We start from the raw sequence: 20,366 nt of genomic DNA on the forward strand, positions 1-20,366 counted from the left end.
CCTTGTATTTGAAGCGTGTCCGCATGTATTGAAGAATGATATAGCAACGCAGATTTAAAAACACCAAACATCTCGAGGTTATACCGTGCAAAAAAATTTTTTTTCAAAATATACACATCGTATTTTTGTGAGAAATTTGTCACTGTGAAAAGATTTATGTCAATAACTTTCAAACACAACAAACAGCATTATATAGAATTACATATTTTTTACAGAATTAGTGTTGCACAATATTAACTTCGTTTGTAAACATCATATTCATTTTGGGATTCATTTCCATCTATAAAACATCAAAAATGGTTTTAGCTGACTTTGTATACTTTCAACAACATTTTTTCAATTTTCACCTTGTTTAGTTGGAGTTAAATACCCAGCAGAATCCATTCGAGAAACCGTTGGTTTTGGCTTCACAGACCCCTAAAGTTGTATAAGACTTAATGACAATACATAAATCATTTTGACCAAGTTGCAGTGGCTAAGTCATTGAATAGACTTGAGCACGACTGGACATATGTTTCTTTTAAAAAAATCAATCCAACTGGAGTCCAACGATTGAAAAGACTTGACTTCAAGTTGGTATGTTGGGTAACTTGGCATGAGATTCTTAGAAAATTGGAGATATTTTTTCTTCTGCCTTACAACCACATTTATCAAAAAAACGTGAGACTTGATTTGTATCTCAAACCAATGGAGGCATAATTTGAGATTTTAACTACAGGGCTTGTTACCCAACACTCATTTGTACATACCATGATTTATCGAATTTACCTTTTCGATTTTATCTTTTGTAAACGATTTTTTTGCATCTGGTTTTCCACCTTTCTGAATTTCATCAGCAAATTCATACCCACCAGTGGTGGGCAAGTTAGAAACCGGCGCTGTCTAATAAAACAATTTTTTTCAACAGATATTGATAAAAATCCAATGCTTAGTTTTTGTTGGTGAAGGGATGAAGAGTAATAAACAAGTTAAGAACCTCTGAAGTTACACATAAAACAAGTTCTTTGTTTCACAGATTTAAAGTTCTTACAGTGAGATTATTTGTGTTTTTTTCATGTTCATAATAAGCATCACTGATATCAATGTATTCTCCGTCATTGGATGAAAATGTTGTCTTGTTACTGGGCTTTATTTCCATGTATATTGGGTCACCATTTATCTGTAACAAAAAATTACCAACTCTTAGTTTATGCTAAATAAAACAGCTGCAAGGCTTGGGTTAAAATTATGTTATTGATTTATCACAATTGTCAATATTTAAAACATTGCAAACATTCATTTGACAAAACGGCAAAAACAATTTACTGCATACCTGTTGTGAATGGATATAGTCTGGGTTGACATAGTTAGAGGAGTGATATGATGAAGTTTCTGGGTTTTCTGGTTTCTTTCTGTCCTTTTTACAAAGAAAGAAAACAAATACCACAATAGCTATTACAACAACTATGCAACCAATTACAACACCAGCAATTGCCCCAGGAGATAAACCGTTGCTAACATTTCCACTTTCAGTGGATGTTGTTGAAGGCACATTGGTTGACTCTGCAAAACATCACAATTCTGTCACAACAAAGAAAAAAATTAGATAACACTTCTACAGCCATTTATTTTCAAGTGGTCTTATACAAAGCTCAGTAAAAGTTGGCTCTTATAGTAATAATACTTGTGAAACATCCTTTACAAACATTTTTCAAGTGGGCCAAGTTGAGTTTATTTTATTTGTAAAAAATAGCAACACATTATCACCATAACAAATGTCGATATATTTTCTGTAAAAAATAATATGGTTTATATATAATATTTTATTATGTAACTAAAAATATATACATACCAGTGGTAGTGAAAGTGGTGGTGGTGGAAGTAATGTCAGAACAGAGTGTTTCAACTAGTGTGATATTGTCAATACACAGACACAATATATCGGAAGTTCCTAATTCCACGCAAACTCCATGATACATACTTGGCACAATATTTGAACAAGGATTGCTCTTACAAAGTCCATTCCTATCTGCACAATAATGTGTTTAATCTATTGATATAAGTACAGTACACAGTACAAATCAAGCCTAATTTAGGAAACATTAATATATTTGGCATCAAGAAAATATTGGGTCTATAGAATATTTGTTTACAAACCAGCACGAGAAACTTGAAAATTTGGATCCAGTGTTGCATCAAAAGGATCAAGATTGTAGTTAATAAATTCAGCTCTGTTGTTAATGTTTTCTGTGATTTCTAACAGTGTGGGCAAATTTGAGTTTTCTTCATCAGGCATAAAAACTCCTTGCGTTGTCACAATTAGGCTTCCTTGAGCAGCTTGCAAAAACAATACCTAAAAATTGCAACAATAGATGTTACTAAAACACAAGGAAGTTTGATTTTACCAAACAGTTAAACTTATAAATAAATAGAAGGATGGCTTAGCACACACACTGTTACCGATTATAGTCATTTTATTATTGAACATTGTGTCAAATATTTGACAACCATTTTTTAACCTGTCTTATTTAAAAGTTTATTGCATTGCATGAAGATGGACGGGTAACACGTGAGGTTGTGATCAATCCAAATACCATGGATTTCTACAGAACTGACTGATATATTGTGCATTATAAGAAATACACTGCAGAAGCAATAAATGTTATAAATGTTTAAATCTGTGCTCTATAATTCTGAACACTAAAGCGAAATCTGTGCCACAGTTAGATGATGTTGTGATAGACTCATCATTATCAGGACAACCGTATAGCTTAATTAAAAGGATCTGTATATATGTTATCTGAATAGTGGAACCCATAGCAGTTTACCGATTTGAGTTGTGTGGGGTCACTGGTAGGATTATAGACCCCCCAAAAACACAACATTTGCCACCCGACATTGCCACATTCTACGGAATGTTAATTAATTCGGAATTCGTTAAAAAATGTCACCAATTTTGGATGGCTAGAGGGATAACTGCAAGTGTTCTGCAGCAATAAAAAAATCATGACGATCCAGCATTTAAAATTTGTCCCAATCAACCAATATTTTTATCTACTTAGGGTGTTTATAGCAACAGCCTGTAAAGAATATGAGGTCATCAGGCTGCTGACATTGCCTACAATCTACAATAGTACAATGTAACTAATATAAGTTTATCAAAATCAAAGATAACAGATGGCACATCTACATGACTAAATCTATCATCCATTAACTTGTTCTCAGAATTTATCAAACATTTCATGGCAAAATAGGGTAGACAAACTGCAATGAAAACAAAACAAACAAATAAATCAAGTAAAATCAAATTGTATCCCATTTAGGGAAGGTTCATACACTAAAGTTCATACACTGCGGTATCCTGGTAAAGATGATAGCGCTGGAATTAACAGATTTTTTTCCAGTTGGTCGATTAGACTATGTTGTTGCATCGAACTCGTGACATTAATTAGAATTGTTGAGACAATGTTGAAACCGATTGTATTAGGAATTCCTGCAAAACAAATTTTGCCAATGTATATGATAAATTAGAAACAATGGTTATATTGTAAGTGACAAAAGTTTGTTCTGTTTCTTTCGTTTATTATTTGTTAACATTATTTACCATTATAAACAAGTCCATTTCAAATTAAATGACCTATTTTAAAAGACATATTCCCTATACTTTTTATGTGGATTGCAAGATAAGCAAACATTTATAATCTCACTTTGTTTCAGCAGAAACTCATTGGTCCTCACACATGCAAAATTGTATACAAAGCGTTTTATGGGATAATCAAGTACTTAAATTTCATTGAATTCAGGCACTGTTTAAAGGGTGGGCAACATACCACCTCTGTACCGCATCCGCACCGCATGTAAGTTCTGGCAAGTCCTTGATTGTATTAAAAAAATTATCGGCCCGATGCAATGTATGTGGTAAATCCCATGTAAGAGTTTTCAAATTATACGCTGATTTTTAAATAATTATTAGTTTTTGAGACAAAATTATTGTGTGGATGTGCACTTCCATTGGACCTGCATCATAGAGTTGTGTTGAAGTTTAATGTATGAGTGGCAATGATTGTTAGTATCCAAAGCAGACCTGTTCAAGTTTAAAGTTGGAGGAAGCTGAGTGCGGTGTATATATAGTTTACTTATATAAGCTATTGCTGCCAGGCATAGTATCAAGTTTAAAGAGCTCTTCTGGCAAATGTGATTTTATTCCGACGTTTCGACGTCCTATACAGGTCGTCTTCATCAGGGTAAATAACACTGAATGCGACTAGTACAGTGCACGATAAACAAAGGAAAAAAACTCTCCGCAAGCTACTGAGTCACCCGAAAGATCCAATCGACACCCTTGAACAACGTGGTGTTGTATATTCTATTCCCTGCGCCGAGTGTCCGTTAATTTATATCGGGGAGACTGGAAGGTCACTCAACACCCGCCGAAAAGAACATCAACGGGATGTTGCCAACAGCGACGCGAAGAAGTCGGCCCTGTCCAATCATGCGGTATCACAAGGCCACCGTATTGATTTCAATGCGGCGTCTGTTGTGGTCCGGGAGCCTGACTACAGGAAAAGACTATTTCTTAAGTCATGGAATATTCACCAACGGGGCAACACAATGAACATCAAAACAGACGTGATGCTTCCAGTGTGCTACAGGCACCTGCTAAAAGATTAGAGGGTCAACCATTTGTTATCGCGCGGTGTTTTCGTTGCGTTGTGACGTGCTTGTGTTCCATTCTTTTTTTCCTTTGTTTATCGTGCACTGTACTAGTCGCATTCAGTGTTCTTTACCCTGATGAAGACGACCTGTATAGGACGTCGAAACGTCGGAATAAAATCACATTTGCCAGAAGAGCTCTTTAAACTTGACATAGTTTACTTGATGTTGTACAAATTCACATTGAACAGGTATGAGTCAAAGTTGAGTTTGCTCACACTTCTTTATTATTGAATGGGCATTGTTGCTGACCGCCTCCACAATATCGCTACTTTTTGGCCAGGGCATGCTAAAAGGTTGCCCACCTTTGGTTTAAAGTTTGCCTTTTGAAAGGACAGATGGGGTAAACATGGAGTACAGAGTTAAACACAATAAACCACAATAACCCAAACTGCTGGTGGTGCCATATGGTGGTGAATGCTTGGTGACCGGCTGATTCGGTATGGCGCCTTCAATGGGCCTGGTGTACTGTGATAACCCAAACTGCACGGTTATTTTCATCAACAACTGTATGAAATTTTGGCCATTATAGTGATTTTAGCAGCAATCATAATGACCTATGACAACAAAAGACTTCTAACATCTCCTAATGGCCATGTGCAAAAATACTCATCATTTAATGCAGTTGGATCACATTTGTAGTAACCAGCATCATACAAACCATATGCATATGTTTTACAATTTGGGGTTTGAGGGGAAAACCTGTGGCCATTGAGTCACATGAAACAGATAGCAAATCTACATGACTAAACCTAAACCAATTTTGAAATTGAATACAAATAAAACCTGTGCATGTTGTCCCACTTAAAATGTATCCTGGTTCACATGCACAAATGAATGAACCAAATGTATTTGAACACATTAGGTTTGTTGGGCAAACTTGAGGAACTTTCATACATTCATCAACATCTGAAAAAATACAGACGTTTTGAAATCTATTTCATTTAAAAACTTGACAAGCAGCAAAAAAAACACAAACTTACCTTCACAAAAATCTCCGTCTCTAAAAAAGCCATTATTACATGAGCAGTTAAAAGATCCATCAAGGTTGTAACACATTGAATTGTTGAGACACATTTCACTTGGGTCAGATACTGTGCATGTTTCATTGTCTCCACAACCTGTAAAATTTCACACAAAACATCAAACAATATCAGCAAAATAAACATCATTTTAAAACTGTGCATATATATATTTAAATTATTCATCCAAACATCTGTAGAATCTTTTAACTAAAAAACACAACTAGTTCAATCAATAAACACTGTTAACTATAGCAACCCAACTAGTAATAAAAGATTAAGAATACCTTTACTTGCAAGACATGCAAGGAAATGAGGATCTTCAGTAATGCATTGCTGTAATTGTTGATCCACTGTAGCATTAAAATTTATATATTCTTCAGCATAGCATATCTCCTTGCATTTATCTGTAACATCCCTTTGTTCACAACATTCTGCATCACAAAATAATATGCCTTTTAATAACTTAAACAGGAGCAAGTATTAGTCAGTTAGACCTCTGTTTTCGCCAAAATGTTATTCATCAAAACAATAGCTTTTCAAGTAATCAGCCAGATTATGCAATAATCCGAAGGGTGTATAAACAGTACATGCTGTTTACAGAAGTTCTCTTTTACACTTCCCAAGCTGAAATGTGTGGCTATGAATCTGATTTACTTCAAAAGAGTTGCTTTTTCGACTGGTTACAATGTGATAGAACATTTCCCAACAACCATAGTAGGGTGGAATCAGACACAAGATTAGCAATGCACATACTGAACAGCATGACACACACTGCACACACATTTTAAACACCAGTTTTGAAGTAATGACATCACATATTCTTATTCATTTATTGGTTGGTAAAAACTAGAAAGAAGTGTGTTGTGAAACAAATGAAGAGTTTAACGGCAAAAGAAAGACATGCCTCTTAACCTATTCATAAAGTTTAAACACTGATATGGTGCAAACTTGAATTTTTTTTTTTAATGTATTTCCAGAGAAATAGCAATGCACATACACACTCACAAACATGCCACAACACCACAAATACATTCAGACACTGTTTTTTTAAAAATTTCATGTTAAAACTAGAAGGGTGGCTTACCACATATTGCCCTTGCATATACACTATAACCTATTTTAAAACATAAATATATTTCCTATGCTTATTTTGCATTGGGTCCCATATTAGTCACCGTCTTTTATAACTTTAGTCGTTTCTGCAGGCAAAAACTCATGGGTCCCCACACATGCAAAGTTGTAGATAATGCATTTCAAGAGATAACCATGCAAAAGTCGGGTGTTGTAAGGTAAAACACAGTGATCGGCACTGGGTTTAAATAATAATACTATGTAGAATACAAACTATAAAATTAGATTCACCCCAGATATTGGTTGAAGTATGTCCTATTTAACGTTTTAAAAAAACTGACCCATTTTAGGTGGCTAGTAGGGCAACTAATTGGGTTTGACACACAAACTAAAAAATATATAAAAACCACAATGACTCAATCAATAGTACTGCAAAATTTCAGCCCATTCCGCCAATGTTTAAAATTTCGACCACTAGAGGTGTTTTGAGCAACAACCGATAATGTTTCTGACGTCATAGGGCTGTTAACAAGCCCCTAACTGCCATGGCGCAAAAACGACCACCAACGAGCAACAAACAACTGGTTGCCCTTGTAACACTATTGCTCCAAAGAAATCTTTCGTTTGTGGTGCCCAGTACCATACAAATACGTTTTACACTTTAGGGCAGTGGTTCCCAACCTTTTTTGTTACATTCCTCCCTTCGCCCATTTTCGAACTATTCATTCCTCCCCATAAGACGAAAAACCAACACAGATTGACATAAAACAATATAGCAATTTGAAATAGACCTTATAATTAGGGATGTCTGTTTCAGAATCCTTTACAACCGGTTCCAAATGTGAACCGGGTCCAAATTATAATGGACATAATAATGTAAAAACAAAAATATTCTGTATTTTCCAATGTAAATTTTTTTACAGTTTTTATGAAATTCCTCCCCTGAACTCGTTAAATTCCTCCCTAGGGGGGAATTCCTCCCCGGTTGGGAACCACTGCTTTAGGGGCTTGTGGGGTAAATGTTAGGACTACAGGGTTGAACACAACAATTTACACCTATAAATGGCATACTATACAAGAAATCCAAATTTCAGCCAATTCTGACACTGTTTAAAAACTCACCCATTTTAGGGGGCTAGCGGGGTAAATACTGGGGTTATCAACAAAAACAAAGTGGGATGCACATCTACATGAATATATCTACCATCTATGTAAATTTCAGCCAAATCCATCAAACATTGGATGGAAAAACGAGTCGGATAAACTTTGGGTAAAAACACCCATTTTAGGGGGTGAGTGGGGTAAATACTGGGGTTATCAACAAAAACAAAGTGGGATGCACATCTACATAACTATATCTACCATCTGTGTAAATTTCAGTCAAATCCATCAAACATTTGATGGAAAAACGAGTCGGATAAACTTCGGGGAAAAATACCCATTTTAGGGGGCTACCGGGGTAAATACTGGGGTTATCAACAAAAACAAAGTGGGATGCACATCTACATAACTATATCTACCATCTGTGTAAATTTCAGCCAAATCCATCAAACATTTGATGGAAAAACGAGTCGGACAAACTTTGGGGAGAAAAAAAAGGAAGAAAAAAAAAGAAAAACAAAGAAAAAAAACAAAAACAATTTGAGTAAAATCAATATGTTTCCCCTTCAGGGAAGGGGACCCATAATTATTATAGTTAATTTTCATGGTACATTGTGAAGTAAATTTTGGAAAAAAAACTTGCAGAAAAAAAAAATGAAAACAATATTGGTCTATAAAGGAAAGGGGACTCATAAAATAAAAATAAATATCAATACTGTATGGATCAAATATTGTTCAGAAAAAATCATATATGCTTTATAAGAAAATAGTCAACTATTTGACTCAAACTTATTGTGTGTTCCATTTTGACCTTTACAATACTAAACAGATACTTTATTAAATCCCTATTTAGAAGATAATTCCATGTGAAGTGCAACACCACCGCATGGGCAAATAAATGTCAAAACACACTTATAGTAGGTAAAGAGTTGCAACATCATAATTTGAGTGTGAAAACCTAATCGACCAGCAAGACTTTTTTGGTGATTATAAAAAAACATGGAAATTTTTGAAAGGGGGTCACTAGGTACATTTGGTTGCTAAAATGGGTTGTGGGATGAAATAAGATGAAAACCATTGTGTTAAAGCAGAAAAAAAAGATTTTTGCCTACAATAAAAAATCAAATTTACATACTTCTACTCAAAAAAACAGTACATCAGCAAGTTACCTTCAAAGTTGTATTTTCTGCAAGGTGATGAAGAAGAACTCCCTAAAATGTAATGAAAACAATTATTATATTTTTAACTATATTATTACGCATTTCTAAAAAAAAAACATTATTAAATAAACTCAGACACCGAACTGGTGCATGTGTTTTAGATTACTGCGCAAAAAAACATGAATCACAATGATTTAGTTAGGGCTTTCAATTTAAACCCAGTCTCTATTTTACAAATAAATTTGTGAAAAAAATTTACATATAAACTGGAAACGTAAACTTCTTTATATTTTATTTATACATGCTAAATTAAGTAAATGGCTAACCACAAAAAACATATTATAACAGATGTACCTTGTTATTACCTAACTTTAATTTGTTTCCTACAGTTTCATGACATTAAACAACATAATTGTTTCTGCAAGCAGAAAGGGATTGATCACTTGTAAACTGAACATGCTACCATAATTAAAAGGGTGCTGTCTTTTAATGTTTGGGAAGAAAGATGGGTAAAATGCAAGTAATGCATGGTTTAATTCAACTCAAGCTTTAAAGATCCATATTATTTTTTACATCAATCACACAATGCATTTTTGACACATAGTTTGGGCTGTAAATGCATTTTACAAAAATTTTAAAAACAAACAAGGCACACCCTGTGAATTAGTGTTTACAATTTCAGCACATGATCTGACCTAAATGACCTGAAACCCCAATTAAAATGTTTGAAGGGTGGAAAATGAGTAAATCCAACCAAAAGTTACAAACTGCTTTAAACACTTTGCAAAGCACCAATCAAGTATGCAATTCCTGATTCACATACTTTTAAAGTAAATCATTGTGGAAGTTAATTTAAAAAAAGTTAATGCACCATTTTCATGGACCAAAGGGGCAACAAAGCAGTTTTAGACAGAAAAAAATGCAGCTGAAAAAAATATGTACTTCATGTAAGAAAACCAAAAATAAGCAAGTTAATAGGTGCTTGCAAAGTTTTGCTTATCTGAGTCGCTGTTAGTCTAATTATACTAAACATTGACTTTAAATCTTTAACACTTTTTTAATTTTTTAATTTATGTACTGTTTTAATGTCAACCTTTAAGAACATAGAGGCAAATGTATATAATATAAGCATAAAAATTATTTAAGGAAATCAAAATGGCAACTACATTTCCAACTGTTCAGTAAGCCTCAGGTTGAGAACCACTTATCTATACCTTGTGTACTTGTAAAACCTCAAAATAATTTTTCATCAAGTACCACATATTCTTAAAAGCAAAATTGAAAAGACTTACAAAACCAACACCTAACCAATGAGAACACTGAGTTGACTCCAGAATCTATTATTGTCTGCAAAATATTTGTATCCAGAGCTCCACTTTGAATAATTGATGAGCACATTGATGATCCATGTGTACTCTCTGATTCTTCCAGCAAGCAACATTCTAAAGTTATTCGCTTTATTTCATCTGGTGCAAACACAATACTACATTTTATAAGGAGCATATTTATACCTGAAACATTTAGAGTTGAAATTGGTTGCATCAGCAAACTTCTCTTTCCAGTCCAGAAAGTATTAAATGACTGAACAAATGTCCCCCTACAAATACACAAAATTTTTGATTGTGCTGGAAAAAATAATGCATGTGACAAAAAAAAGTACTCGACATACCGAATAAAAATTTCTGCTTCTGTTTCTTCTGGCGGTGTCCATAGCAGATCTGCTGTTGGCCGAGGGTTAGAACTCCAAACTTGGGAATGACTAATAGTGTTTTGAGAATCCTAAATAACAGTTATTCTGCATGTATGCTTGCAGAACTGAATATATTCTGGTTTCAACTTTGTTATGAGGCTAATCTATATTGACAAATTTTAGAATCTATATATTTACATAAGTTAAAGCTAACGGAGAAAATATTAGTAAATGTGTACAATAAACCTGTGTACATGCACAAAGAAACATAAAATCTGGTAGTTGAGATTAAATTGGGAATAAATTCCAATGCATCAGATTCAGTTCAATTATACTGAATGATTTCCTAATTAAAATGCCTGCTTACAATTGTTTCTGTGTCACATGTTTATCATGTGGCAACGAGTTTAAGTTTTGTGAAAGGATTTAATACTCAAGTAGATAGACTGTGTTTGCTAGATTGAAAAATAAACACATTTGAGTTTTTATTTAACTTGACCAGTTTTCTAATTGACGTACCAGTCATTGCAAAGCGCCACAAGTCAACGCCAAATAAAGTTTGCGTTAACCTGTGGCGAGTAAAATTAACGTAAACTTGCGCTTTTAGAGAAATCGATAAACACATCAGTCACCAGGCTAAAATTCTGCGTTTTGTTTGGTTTTGCTAAGGTTCTGGGAAATTCCCTATTTGCGTTTCTTGACGCAGGGAAACCACCTTTAGCTATATTTTAAAGTAGATGGGTGCACGGTTCCAAACTTCCAACAGCTTTCGTCAAGTAATCCATTGATTTTAAATGCATTTCTCTGTTAGATCGCAGGATGTCGTTATTTGTAACTGCATCATTGGCATTTTAGATTTTGTTGTGTGCTTTGTGGAATTACTATCTTCTGGCAATGTTTTAGTAAAAAAAAGTTATTTTATGGATCCAGTGTGATGAATATTTATTTTACGAAAAAAAATGTTTAACAAAGTTATAATATCTAGGAAAGTAATTGATTGTGTAAGTGTTTTTGAATAAATTATGTAGTGTGAGATTGCTTTGCTATTCGTTATTGCAGCAAAAGTTGTGGTCCATTGCGATAAACAATTTCATGCCATGTTGTGGTGAGTTTTCAAGCTCGAAATTATATGGTCGAAATTGTTAATAAAGTGTGCGTTGATATATATGCGAATTGTTGTGACGTCACTAATGTGTCCAACTGCAAAAGCTTAAATAACTCACAAGTAAGACAGGGCATCATATGACGGGCCGATAAACTAATCTCCACAAGCGAAGTAAGAACGAAACAATTTTTTGTGAGCGCTGAAATAAAGCGTACAAAACCAGCATCATGGCGATAACATATGCAAATAGTTGTCATAAAAACAGAAAACACTACAGAAGAGAAGCAAACGACGATATCATGGTCTATGTCAGGGGTGGGGAACCTTTTTGTTCATAAAGGCCACTCAACGTTTTATCGACACTCGTGTAGGCCGCATAGACTATTCCCAGGCCTAGGCTGGTGTTCAAACTTTTTGATTTACGGAATGGTAGTTGTGTAATTTTCTCTTGCAAAGTCACGGAAATTACGGTCCAAGCTGAATAAAGGTAAATAAACTTCCCACTACATTTCCACCTTCACTACAACATTCAGGATTTATTTCACGTGTAGATGCGCTTGTTTCACAGACAAGTCTTAGAAATTAGATTATGCGCAAACAATTGTTTTCTTTGTTAACACAAGTAAGATTGTAGAGCTATGAGCTCTTGTTAGTCCAACAGAAAGTGAACGCCGCTGCCATACAACTTATCAAATAGTAATGGGAGATAAGAGACAAAAAAAAACATTTCCGTTTATTTTTCTTCGACGGGTGCTGCGTGCATTATCGAGATTTTAAAATGTATTTATGTGTCGAAGGGCGCACCTCATGCCCTAAAAGGCCGCATGTGGCCTTTAGGCCGCAGGTTCCCCACCCCTGGTCTATGTAGTATCGATATAGGCTATCATTCCCAAATTTAGCGCATCACTGACCTCGAGTAGATACCTTTAACATTGCCTCTTTTCATTTTTTTCGATTAAACGGTGCTTTTTTGAACAGATACGTAAATGTTTTAATATACGTCGGTTTTAAAGTAGGGCGAAAAATAGAGATGAATTGGTTTGTATTTCAAATTAGGTTACGTTACTCACAGTAACAGTCGAAGGGCAGCTGTGCACGACAAACAGATTTAAATTCGGGGAAAATTCACCGATTGGTTGATTGGTTTCCGTAGATCGAGCTTGTACATAAAACCCATCAAATTGTAAACCAGGGTCGCTGCTTTTTAAAGTTACTACAACAAAACAAGTTTCACTTTTGGGTAAAAACTTTAAATATAGTTGAGCAAATTACACTACTTTTAGTTTTTCAGTTACGTACTAGTTGTCACTTTTCAACAGTTGATTTTCTCCTGGCGTTGGTCTACTTGCGTAATACAGCTAGGTAAAGCAATAGGCTAGTGACTTCATGTTGCTTTGGAATGTTTATCTTTATTGTTTCAGTGACATAAAGTCAACAATGATTTTTTCCGTTGTTTGTTTCGCATGTCTAATATCTTTTTCCGACTTTATTCAGATATTTTACTAAATTTATACTTATTTCAATCACAGCAGCAAGTGGGTCCGCACAAACCTTTTATTTTTTCCCCGGGAATATACGTTCGAAATCGCGTCAAAATTTCATACGGGTTGGTTCCGGCAGGTTGTGGACTTATGTCATGCTCAGGTCTCATGGATTGACAAACTCTCAACGGAATATTTCCATTTGAATAACCTGACACCAGTAAGACATTGACACTCAAAAAATTTATAAGCAACAACATATTTAACATCCAAGAAGCACAATTCTGTCTAATTCCTAACAATAGAACGTAAAATCATTTTTTTAGCACCTTTAATTGTATTTGAAAAACGATTTGTCACAAAATATTTATCAACTAGGTAAGAGTAGGCATCACACAAACAGTTTTCAGGGAGTAAAAAACTTCTTAAAAATTGTCTAATGCTAAAAAAATAAATGCAGCAACTGACAAAAAAACTTCGGTTTACGGTCTAAGCATGGGAAGAAAAGTCGTATGGTTACGCATGACTTGGTGGTACGAAGAAAAGCTTCACGCAATAATGGATCCCCGCACGCGAGTCTCCACTACGTCACCTGGCAACGTTTAATGTTAGAGCGATGTTATTGAAAGTTTGCACAAAAAAGTAAATTACAATGACTCATGGTTATATTACAATTTACACGATCACAGTGTTTCTTAAAACATGGTTTAAATGACTACGTCAGGTAGTTTTGAAAATATAACAATTCTACAAACAAGATATTATGCCTGGCAGCAATAACTTATATATCAATACAATATTTCATCATGCGATTTTATACGATTTCAATACTTTAAAAGTTAATCACTCACTAAAAAACAAGTTTAAAAACAACGACACCATCACTTTGCCTTTGTCTTTCGTTAGAAGTTCTACGCTTGATTAAAGTCGTTATAAAGTCGTTCAGCCTTGGCACAAGAATCCGTCATAGTACACCGCTTTTGCGGAAATTTCTCCATAAGACAGTGCATAATTTCACGAAACGTTGGGTAAGCGCGAGGATCAATGAGGGATCTCATGGGGGAAATCAGCCATCGACTCACGCCACAATTGTGCAGTGATGCATCAATGCCCCTGAATAGTTATATTTTACAAGTTTATTGCCGGCAAAGTGTTCACAAACGCAATCCAAACAATATTTTCATCAAACAAAAACATTATATTTAAATTTGGGCCGAATATTCGGTTTTGACCTTAACCTTTTGATGCAGGTTTAGTGCACCATTAGTGTAACGCGCTATAAGAACGTAACGTAATACGTAATAATTCATACCAACACAAATTTTTCTTGCAAAATCCCCTTGCTTCGCGACAGGTAAAATAGATTTTATGATTGAGCGCATTCGGGCCCCACAGGTTTCCGAGTGGATGAGCACATTCTGCGTCAGAACGACACGAAGTTCTGTGAAGCAAAAAACGTGATTGGTTTTACATGATTTACCATTTTTGTGAGCAGTATTGTATTTAGAATTCAACTTTAATTGCATTTCACTTTGCTGTACATAAACACAAAGTTTAGGTATAAGCATTACCCTGACAGTAAAGCTGAATTGTTGTAGAAAATTAACGAGTCTGCGTCCACAATATAAATATCGAAGGTTTTAGGATCGTAATAGAAATTGCTGCCTGACACATCCTCCATAAACGCTCGGTGTTGTTCAAATTGACGGAAAAAGCAAGTCACCTGAAAACAATCGTTTACAAACCAATCGGCATGAAACAGATTAAACATTATACCTTGCTTAACCACAGAAGTGGTGTAGCTTTTTGTTGCGATTGCATAAAATTGAATAAATTTTGTGACACAGCGCATGCAGTGTCAGTACCATTTCCTTCACACAACGGCTTTCCCTGGATTCTCTCGACAGCGTAGATTATCTTCTGTGACGTCACACACGCTCCAAGCAGCGAAGGAATTCCTTTCCAGACCAACGACGTCATCTTACGCAGGTTGGCTATTTCACGAATAGCCGATCGGTAGCTACATGTATACAGAGTTTATTGGTTTACACGAAAACATATTAAATATTAGTTCGATACGCATGTCGCATTAACACAAACTTAAGACAACTATTTCGATTAGGCCCAAACCTTTTTAAGATTTTATAACAATAAACATAAACGATTTATTAAAGCCTATACCCCTGGTTTGAATAACAAGTAGAATGAAAAATGACCCCAATTTTTGTTTTGGTTTGGATTATTGATATCTTACCGATATGCATCACTTTCACTTTCCAAACTGAACACAAACGCAACCTTAAGAGCAATTTTAATTTCTGTTTTCATGCGATCGTACACTGTTGTGAAGTAAACTGCTTTGTTTCCATGTTGGTTCATATTTCTGAGGATTACAAATTTTGCAAATGTTGGTTGAAATTGTTTTTTTGGGTTGTTATACTTATTAAAGCTTACTAAAGCTTTTCACATCGTTTTTTTTGATCAAAAAGCGGTACAAAACATGGTCAACAAATTGCATTTGGTAGAAAAAACAAGTTAGTTTTCCAATATTGACTTGGCCTTTTACCATGTGATTTGTGTGAAGGGGCCAAATCATTAAATTTTGGTTATGGACTAAATAAAACATTAAAACGAAGAAAAAAAGCTAAAACAAATTTAAATTGCCCTTTGTTTATATTTTATTTTCCTGAATTGATTTGGTTGTGACGAAGTTCGAACCTGTGCATTCGATGTGGTCTCTAAACGCCATCAAAAATAGGGTCAGTAGTAATTTAAAAATAGAAGTTGTACGGAAATGTTTAAAACGTTTTCTTAATTCACCGGGAACACGAAAAACAAAAGTCGACTGACGTAAGACATTATACGAGCTTCGTTTTCCTGTTTCCTAATTTGGGACATTTGGTTAATTTTAAACACCGTATTTGGTGTTGCAAAAACCTATACATAAATCAATCAGTAAACTCACCTAAAGGTTGCTATTGTATCATTTTTACATTTGTTATAAATCCGTTCCAAGTCGTTGCATTCCAACCATTCCGAATCATTAACTCCAGCAAGTGGCAATTTTATCATATTTCCAATGACGGGTTTAACATCATTACGCGTTTGAAACAGTTTTTCTTTCTTTTCGGCTACTTTTATGTGTGATGTTCTCTGAGTGTCCTTGATTTCTTTCAATATTTCTTGCTTCAGAAGAACCTTGATTTCGTAGTAGCCTTGACCGTTGTAAACTATTGTGACAGCAAAAAGAACAAAAGAAAAACAAGCCCAATTCAATCTATCTCGAACACGGCTTCTTCTTGGTACTGACAACATTCTATCAACACTAGCCAACAACTTGCTTCCAAAGATGCGATTGTGTACGTTAACACAATATAGCTTTGTAATAAAGGGCGTACTTTACTCCGTCACACAATCGTGTCGATGGATTGTGTACATTTAAATAATTGATCTTTGTAACGCAATCGGGCCGCTATATTAGGAACGACTTCGACATTTTCATTACAGCACGCAAAACTGAAAGTTTGCAAGTCATTTGGAGGTCGCAAATGCATTTTGACGTGTTTCGAAACCCCCAGGCATTGATCGCTCTGTGATTGTAAAATAATGACAAATGATTCTAAAACCTCGTGCAAATAAAATATTTTTAAGGCGTGGAGGTCATGTTATTTTTTATTTTTTTTATTTTTTAATGTCTATTTTGACATTGGAATTTACAGCGTTTTTGAATTGAAAAAAATATCCACCTTATGTGACAACTGAAAAATAAAAGGCACAAAGTTTTAAAATGCATGGGGAAATTGTTTTAATAGTTAGATTTAAAAGCTTTTTTCTGTCTATCAATTGTTACTACCATTATGTTGATGAAATGTTGACAAAACTATGCCAAACAATCGTAGCCAAATGATAACGACTTAATCGTTCATTGTTAGAAAATCAAACTGCTGGTTTCACAGATGAATGGTTCCATCGCCAACGGCAAAATACATGTTAGCGGCGTATTCACACAGACGCGAAAAACTTAATGGGGCAACGTTTTGGGATTCTCTTCATTCTAATCATTTGTGTGTGACCAGGTATGTGATTGTATATCCCGAATTTTTCGATACCTGGAGTTGTAAATCATAGAGGAGATGAAAGGAGTAGCAGCTTTTTGCAAGTGTCTTATGCCGGGCCGGCCTTTAAACCCGAAAGACTTGTTTCTCATCTTAATCTTAGTGATGAGCTACTGCATTTTTGAAACATATCGGACAGTTACCACCAAAAGAATAAACTGTAACGGACCAGTTGCTCAAATAACACGTAAAGTCATAGGAGCAGATACTTTTAGAACGTTTGAAAACGATTTGACTTTGGAATATATCCCGTTTGGTCAATTTGGAAACGACACCAGTTGGAAATATAGCGACTGCAACAAGAAATCATGCACCAGGATCGTGCGCAACAAAAACAATGCGACAAAAAATAACAGCAGGCTTATCAGCACGCCACCTTCTATTGGTAAGCATGCAAATAGTTCATGACTTACTTCATATTTGCAACCTTTTTACCTTGTTGTTTTCCAGGCTTCAGCACGATTTCCGAAAACCTGTTAACTTCCACGGTTGCATCATATAGGTATGTATTGCAAACCACTTCTATGAAAATGTGTAATTATTAAATTTTTCGTTATATTTAAAGAAAACGTATTTGTTTTCTAGATTATAATTGTACCCAAGAGTCAGATTTTAAAGTGAAAATGCTTTTGCAGAGATAAACTGATGACCTGCGATGAGATTTACAAAGTTTGGTTAGGTTTGAAGCCCATTCAAAGTCGCACAAATAGTGGCATAAATATTCGTGCCGGCAGTGTATCAACTACGAAAAACACTTCCGATAGTGAAGTGTTTTTGCAGATAAGAGAAGTAAGTGTGAAACCATTTCCAGTAATCAAAAAAATTAATACGTGCTGATTATTATTTTGCAGGCCCATCGTGGTACAGACGGCTTTGTCAAACTGAACGAGGAATACAAGAAGCGTATGCTACTGGGTTGGAACATTCCCGGCCTCGTAAAATTTTTTGGTGCCTGTATAACAAACCAAACAATTCGAATCGTCCAACATCAACCCCAGGTATAGAATTTCTACTTAACAGTGAATGAATGTGTACGCCAGGAGCTTTTTTATGCACAAATTAAAAATTTGTTTTTCAATTTGAAAACAGGGTGTTCAATTGTGCACTAGCTTAGAAGAAAATGGAAATTTTTCTTTGACGGAGTGTTTTCATCTAACCAACTTTGAGTAAGTAAAAAATATTGAAATTTGCCCAAGGTAAATTTATCAGACTTTTAAACTGAACTAATTTCATTTTAAAAGCAAAGCAATATCAGGACAACGTGATAAATCGCGAGCTGCTTTGGTGTTTGCCCAAAGCCTTATCTGTTTTCTTGGCAAAATCGAGGAGAATCGCATGTTTATCGAAGATTTGCATGGTGTGAACTTCCTCATTTTAACCGACATGTCGGTAAGCATTTGTGTGTCCAGTCTGCGCTGTGAGTAAATTGATATGTTTAATAATGAAAATAGCAAATCTTACCAAACTACGAACAGTGGACTTTAAAAAAAAATATTTCAGATTTTATTTACTAACCTTGAAAGCGCATTCTTCTATGGATCCAGAAACCTGAACGGAAAAAGTATTTGTATCCACGATTACGAATGTCCGACACCTAACGGAACGTTCTGGTCTAATGGTTCGGCAAATCAGATAATGTATCAGCATTGCCATGACTACAAACCTACTTGCTTTCGCAACAGGTAAGGTTTCCTGAAAGAGTAATTATTACCAGCTCTTATACCGTGATTGGATTGTTAAACCGAAACCTGTATTTCAAGTTTTAACTGCATCTGCCTCAGGTGTTTTCTGCCGTCTAACAAAAAGTTTATTATTCAGATGTGTGGGATTCAATGCCTCCATACACCTGTGCGGTGCATTACGATGGATTCAAGGAAAGGTTTACAGTTATCTTATGAGAAACAAGGATCGCAAAATGTGGCTGTACCACACACGCAAGCTGACAGCGCCATTTGAATCAAATCGTAAAACTGGAACGAAAATCTGCAAAGAGGTAACCATAGCGACAATGCCTCTTAACTTTTTAATGGCCAGTGATCATCTGAAAATTGTACATACACCTTTGTGTCGAGTAAAGTATAAGTTTGACTCAATCTAAAGCTGTAGGTCGGGCCGGGTTTCGGGCTTGTACTTTCGGGTTCAGGCCCCAATTTCGAACCGACTTGTAACTCTTCGCACCGATCAAATCGCGACGGTATTTCTCAGTGACTAAAACACACAGTACAAACATGTTCTATTGGACCATCCAGCCAAACCAAGTGCATTACAGCACGGGTAATTGGAATGGTTCAAACGAAGCTCGATGTTTTTCATTATCGTTTGGAAAAATAATGTGGTTTTGTTTTACGAAGATGCATACAATGATTTCAAAATACGACGACGAACGAGAACGAATAGAAAATATCGAAGGAAAATCCGGATATCATTTTGCTTTGCCTCCAAGACTTGCCAATGAGCGGAAAATAAGAGAGGAACGCTAGATGCGCGGTTTGGTGAAAAATTGGTACATTTTATGTTGTTACAAGGTTGCGTTGTTTATTTCTTTGACACAGCTCACAGGTATTGAACGTCGGCGTACGCAATAAGTTTAGTCTGTTACAGTCCTATGCAAAGCTTCTGTTTGTCCCTGTGTTATAATTGCAAATGTGTTTGTTGATGTCTTCACACCTTGCTGAGGTCTAGAAAATATATACAGGGTACGTTTATCTGTCGCAGGCAAGTGTGCGTATTTGTAAAACTATAAATGCAGCTACGACGTTTTAGCATGTTTCTTTTTCAAACGTAGCAGCATTATTTTCGCTGATGTTGCGCAGTGAAGCGTACCCTAATTCGATTGTGAAGATGACAAGCAGGGCACGAAAAAATGAAAAAAAACATGTTTGATTTTGAGTCAATGTGTTAGTTTGCTGCAAAGGAAACACTATAT

The 20,366-nt window shown here is 35.3% G+C and overlaps 3 protein-coding genes across 6 annotated transcripts; 1 reads left to right on the forward strand and 2 right to left on the reverse strand.

The window, feature by feature from the left end:
• Positions 1-2: 2 nt before the first annotated feature.
• On the reverse strand, positions 3-11,384 carry LOC145218629 (uncharacterized). Of its 3 annotated transcripts, XM_080086043.1 has the most exons (16): positions 11,259-11,384; positions 10,719-10,828; positions 10,561-10,646; positions 10,342-10,491; positions 9,059-9,100; positions 6,002-6,148; positions 5,676-5,813; positions 5,479-5,601; positions 3,330-3,472; positions 2,137-2,332; positions 1,832-2,008; positions 1,313-1,542; positions 1,031-1,159; positions 769-882; positions 348-417; positions 3-280 (listed from the first exon to the last, which is right to left on the reverse strand). In XM_080086043.1, the coding sequence occupies exons 3-16, from the start codon at positions 10,589-10,591 to the stop codon at positions 234-236; spliced, it is 1,737 nt and encodes a 578-aa protein (XP_079942169.1). In that variant the 5' UTR covers positions 10,592-10,646; positions 10,719-10,828; positions 11,259-11,384; the 3' UTR covers positions 3-233. The 3 variants fall into 3 exon arrangements, with proteins under 3 accessions (XP_079942169.1, XP_079942163.1, XP_079942176.1); XM_080086037.1 differs by lacking the exon at positions 11,259-11,384 and having other exon boundaries at positions 10,719-11,248; XM_080086050.1 differs by lacking the exons at positions 3-280; positions 11,259-11,384 and having other exon boundaries at positions 337-417; positions 10,719-11,249.
• A 2,165-nt stretch (positions 11,385-13,549) lies between these two features.
• On the reverse strand, positions 13,550-17,290 carry LOC145218139 (uncharacterized). 2 transcript variants are annotated; one of them, XM_080085539.1, is made up of 6 exons: positions 16,291-17,290; positions 15,580-15,708; positions 15,102-15,345; positions 14,897-15,048; positions 14,638-14,766; positions 13,550-14,438 (listed from the first exon to the last, which is right to left on the reverse strand). In XM_080085539.1, exons 1-6 carry the CDS (start codon positions 16,638-16,640, stop codon positions 14,237-14,239), a joined length of 1,206 nt encoding a protein of 401 aa, XP_079941665.1. In that variant the 5' UTR covers positions 16,641-17,290; the 3' UTR covers positions 13,550-14,236. The 2 variants fall into 2 exon arrangements, with proteins under 2 accessions (XP_079941665.1, XP_079941672.1); XM_080085546.1 differs by lacking the exon at positions 15,580-15,708.
• Positions 17,291-17,386: 96 nt separating this feature from the next.
• Positions 17,387-20,329, forward strand: LOC145218129 (uncharacterized). Its single transcript, XM_080085530.1, has 9 exons — positions 17,387-17,825; positions 17,891-17,942; positions 18,076-18,229; positions 18,292-18,438; positions 18,530-18,606; positions 18,682-18,829; positions 18,941-19,122; positions 19,259-19,433; positions 19,792-20,329. The coding sequence occupies exons 1-9, from the start codon at positions 17,459-17,461 to the stop codon at positions 19,918-19,920; spliced, it is 1,431 nt and encodes a 476-aa protein (XP_079941656.1). The 5' UTR covers positions 17,387-17,458; the 3' UTR covers positions 19,921-20,329.
• Positions 20,330-20,366: the final 37 nt, after the last annotated feature.

The sequence above is a fragment of the Phallusia mammillata genome, chromosome 1, assembly GCF_965637545.1.
Source record: "Phallusia mammillata chromosome 1, kaPhaMamm4.hap1.1, whole genome shotgun sequence".
Taxonomy (NCBI): domain Eukaryota; kingdom Metazoa; phylum Chordata; class Ascidiacea; order Phlebobranchia; family Ascidiidae; genus Phallusia; species Phallusia mammillata.

Coding starts and splice junctions, on each gene's coding strand:
- LOC145218629 (XM_080086043.1), bottom strand. CDS start 10,591: ATGCAACCAATTTCAACTCTAAATGTTTCAG. Junction 9,101..10,341: donor ATTGGTTAGGTGTTGGTTTT/GTAAGTCTTTTC, acceptor ATTACATTTTAG/GGAGTTCTTCTTCATCACCT. Junction 3,473..5,478: donor AAGTGGGACAACATGCACAG/GTTTTATTTGTA, acceptor TTTGTTTTGCAG/GAATTCCTAATACAATCGGT.
- LOC145218139 (XM_080085539.1), bottom strand. CDS start 16,640: ATGTTGTCAGTACCAAGAAGAAGCCGTGTTCGAGATAGATTGAATTGG. Junction 15,709..16,290: donor GATACAATAGCAACCTTTAG/GTGAGTTTACTG, acceptor TGTAATCCTCAG/AAATATGAACCAACATGGAA. Junction 14,439..14,637: donor TGCAAGAAAAATTTGTGTTG/GTATGAATTATT, acceptor ATAACTATTCAG/GGGCATTGATGCATCACTGC.
- LOC145218129 (XM_080085530.1), top strand. CDS start 17,459: ATGAAAGGAGTAGCAGCTTTTTGCAAGTGTCTTATGCCGGGCCGGCCT. Junction 18,830..18,940: donor TCATTTTAACCGACATGTCG/GTAAGCATTTGT, acceptor AAAATATTTCAG/ATTTTATTTACTAACCTTGA. Junction 19,123..19,258: donor CCTACTTGCTTTCGCAACAG/GTAAGGTTTCCT, acceptor TTTATTATTCAG/ATGTGTGGGATTCAATGCCT.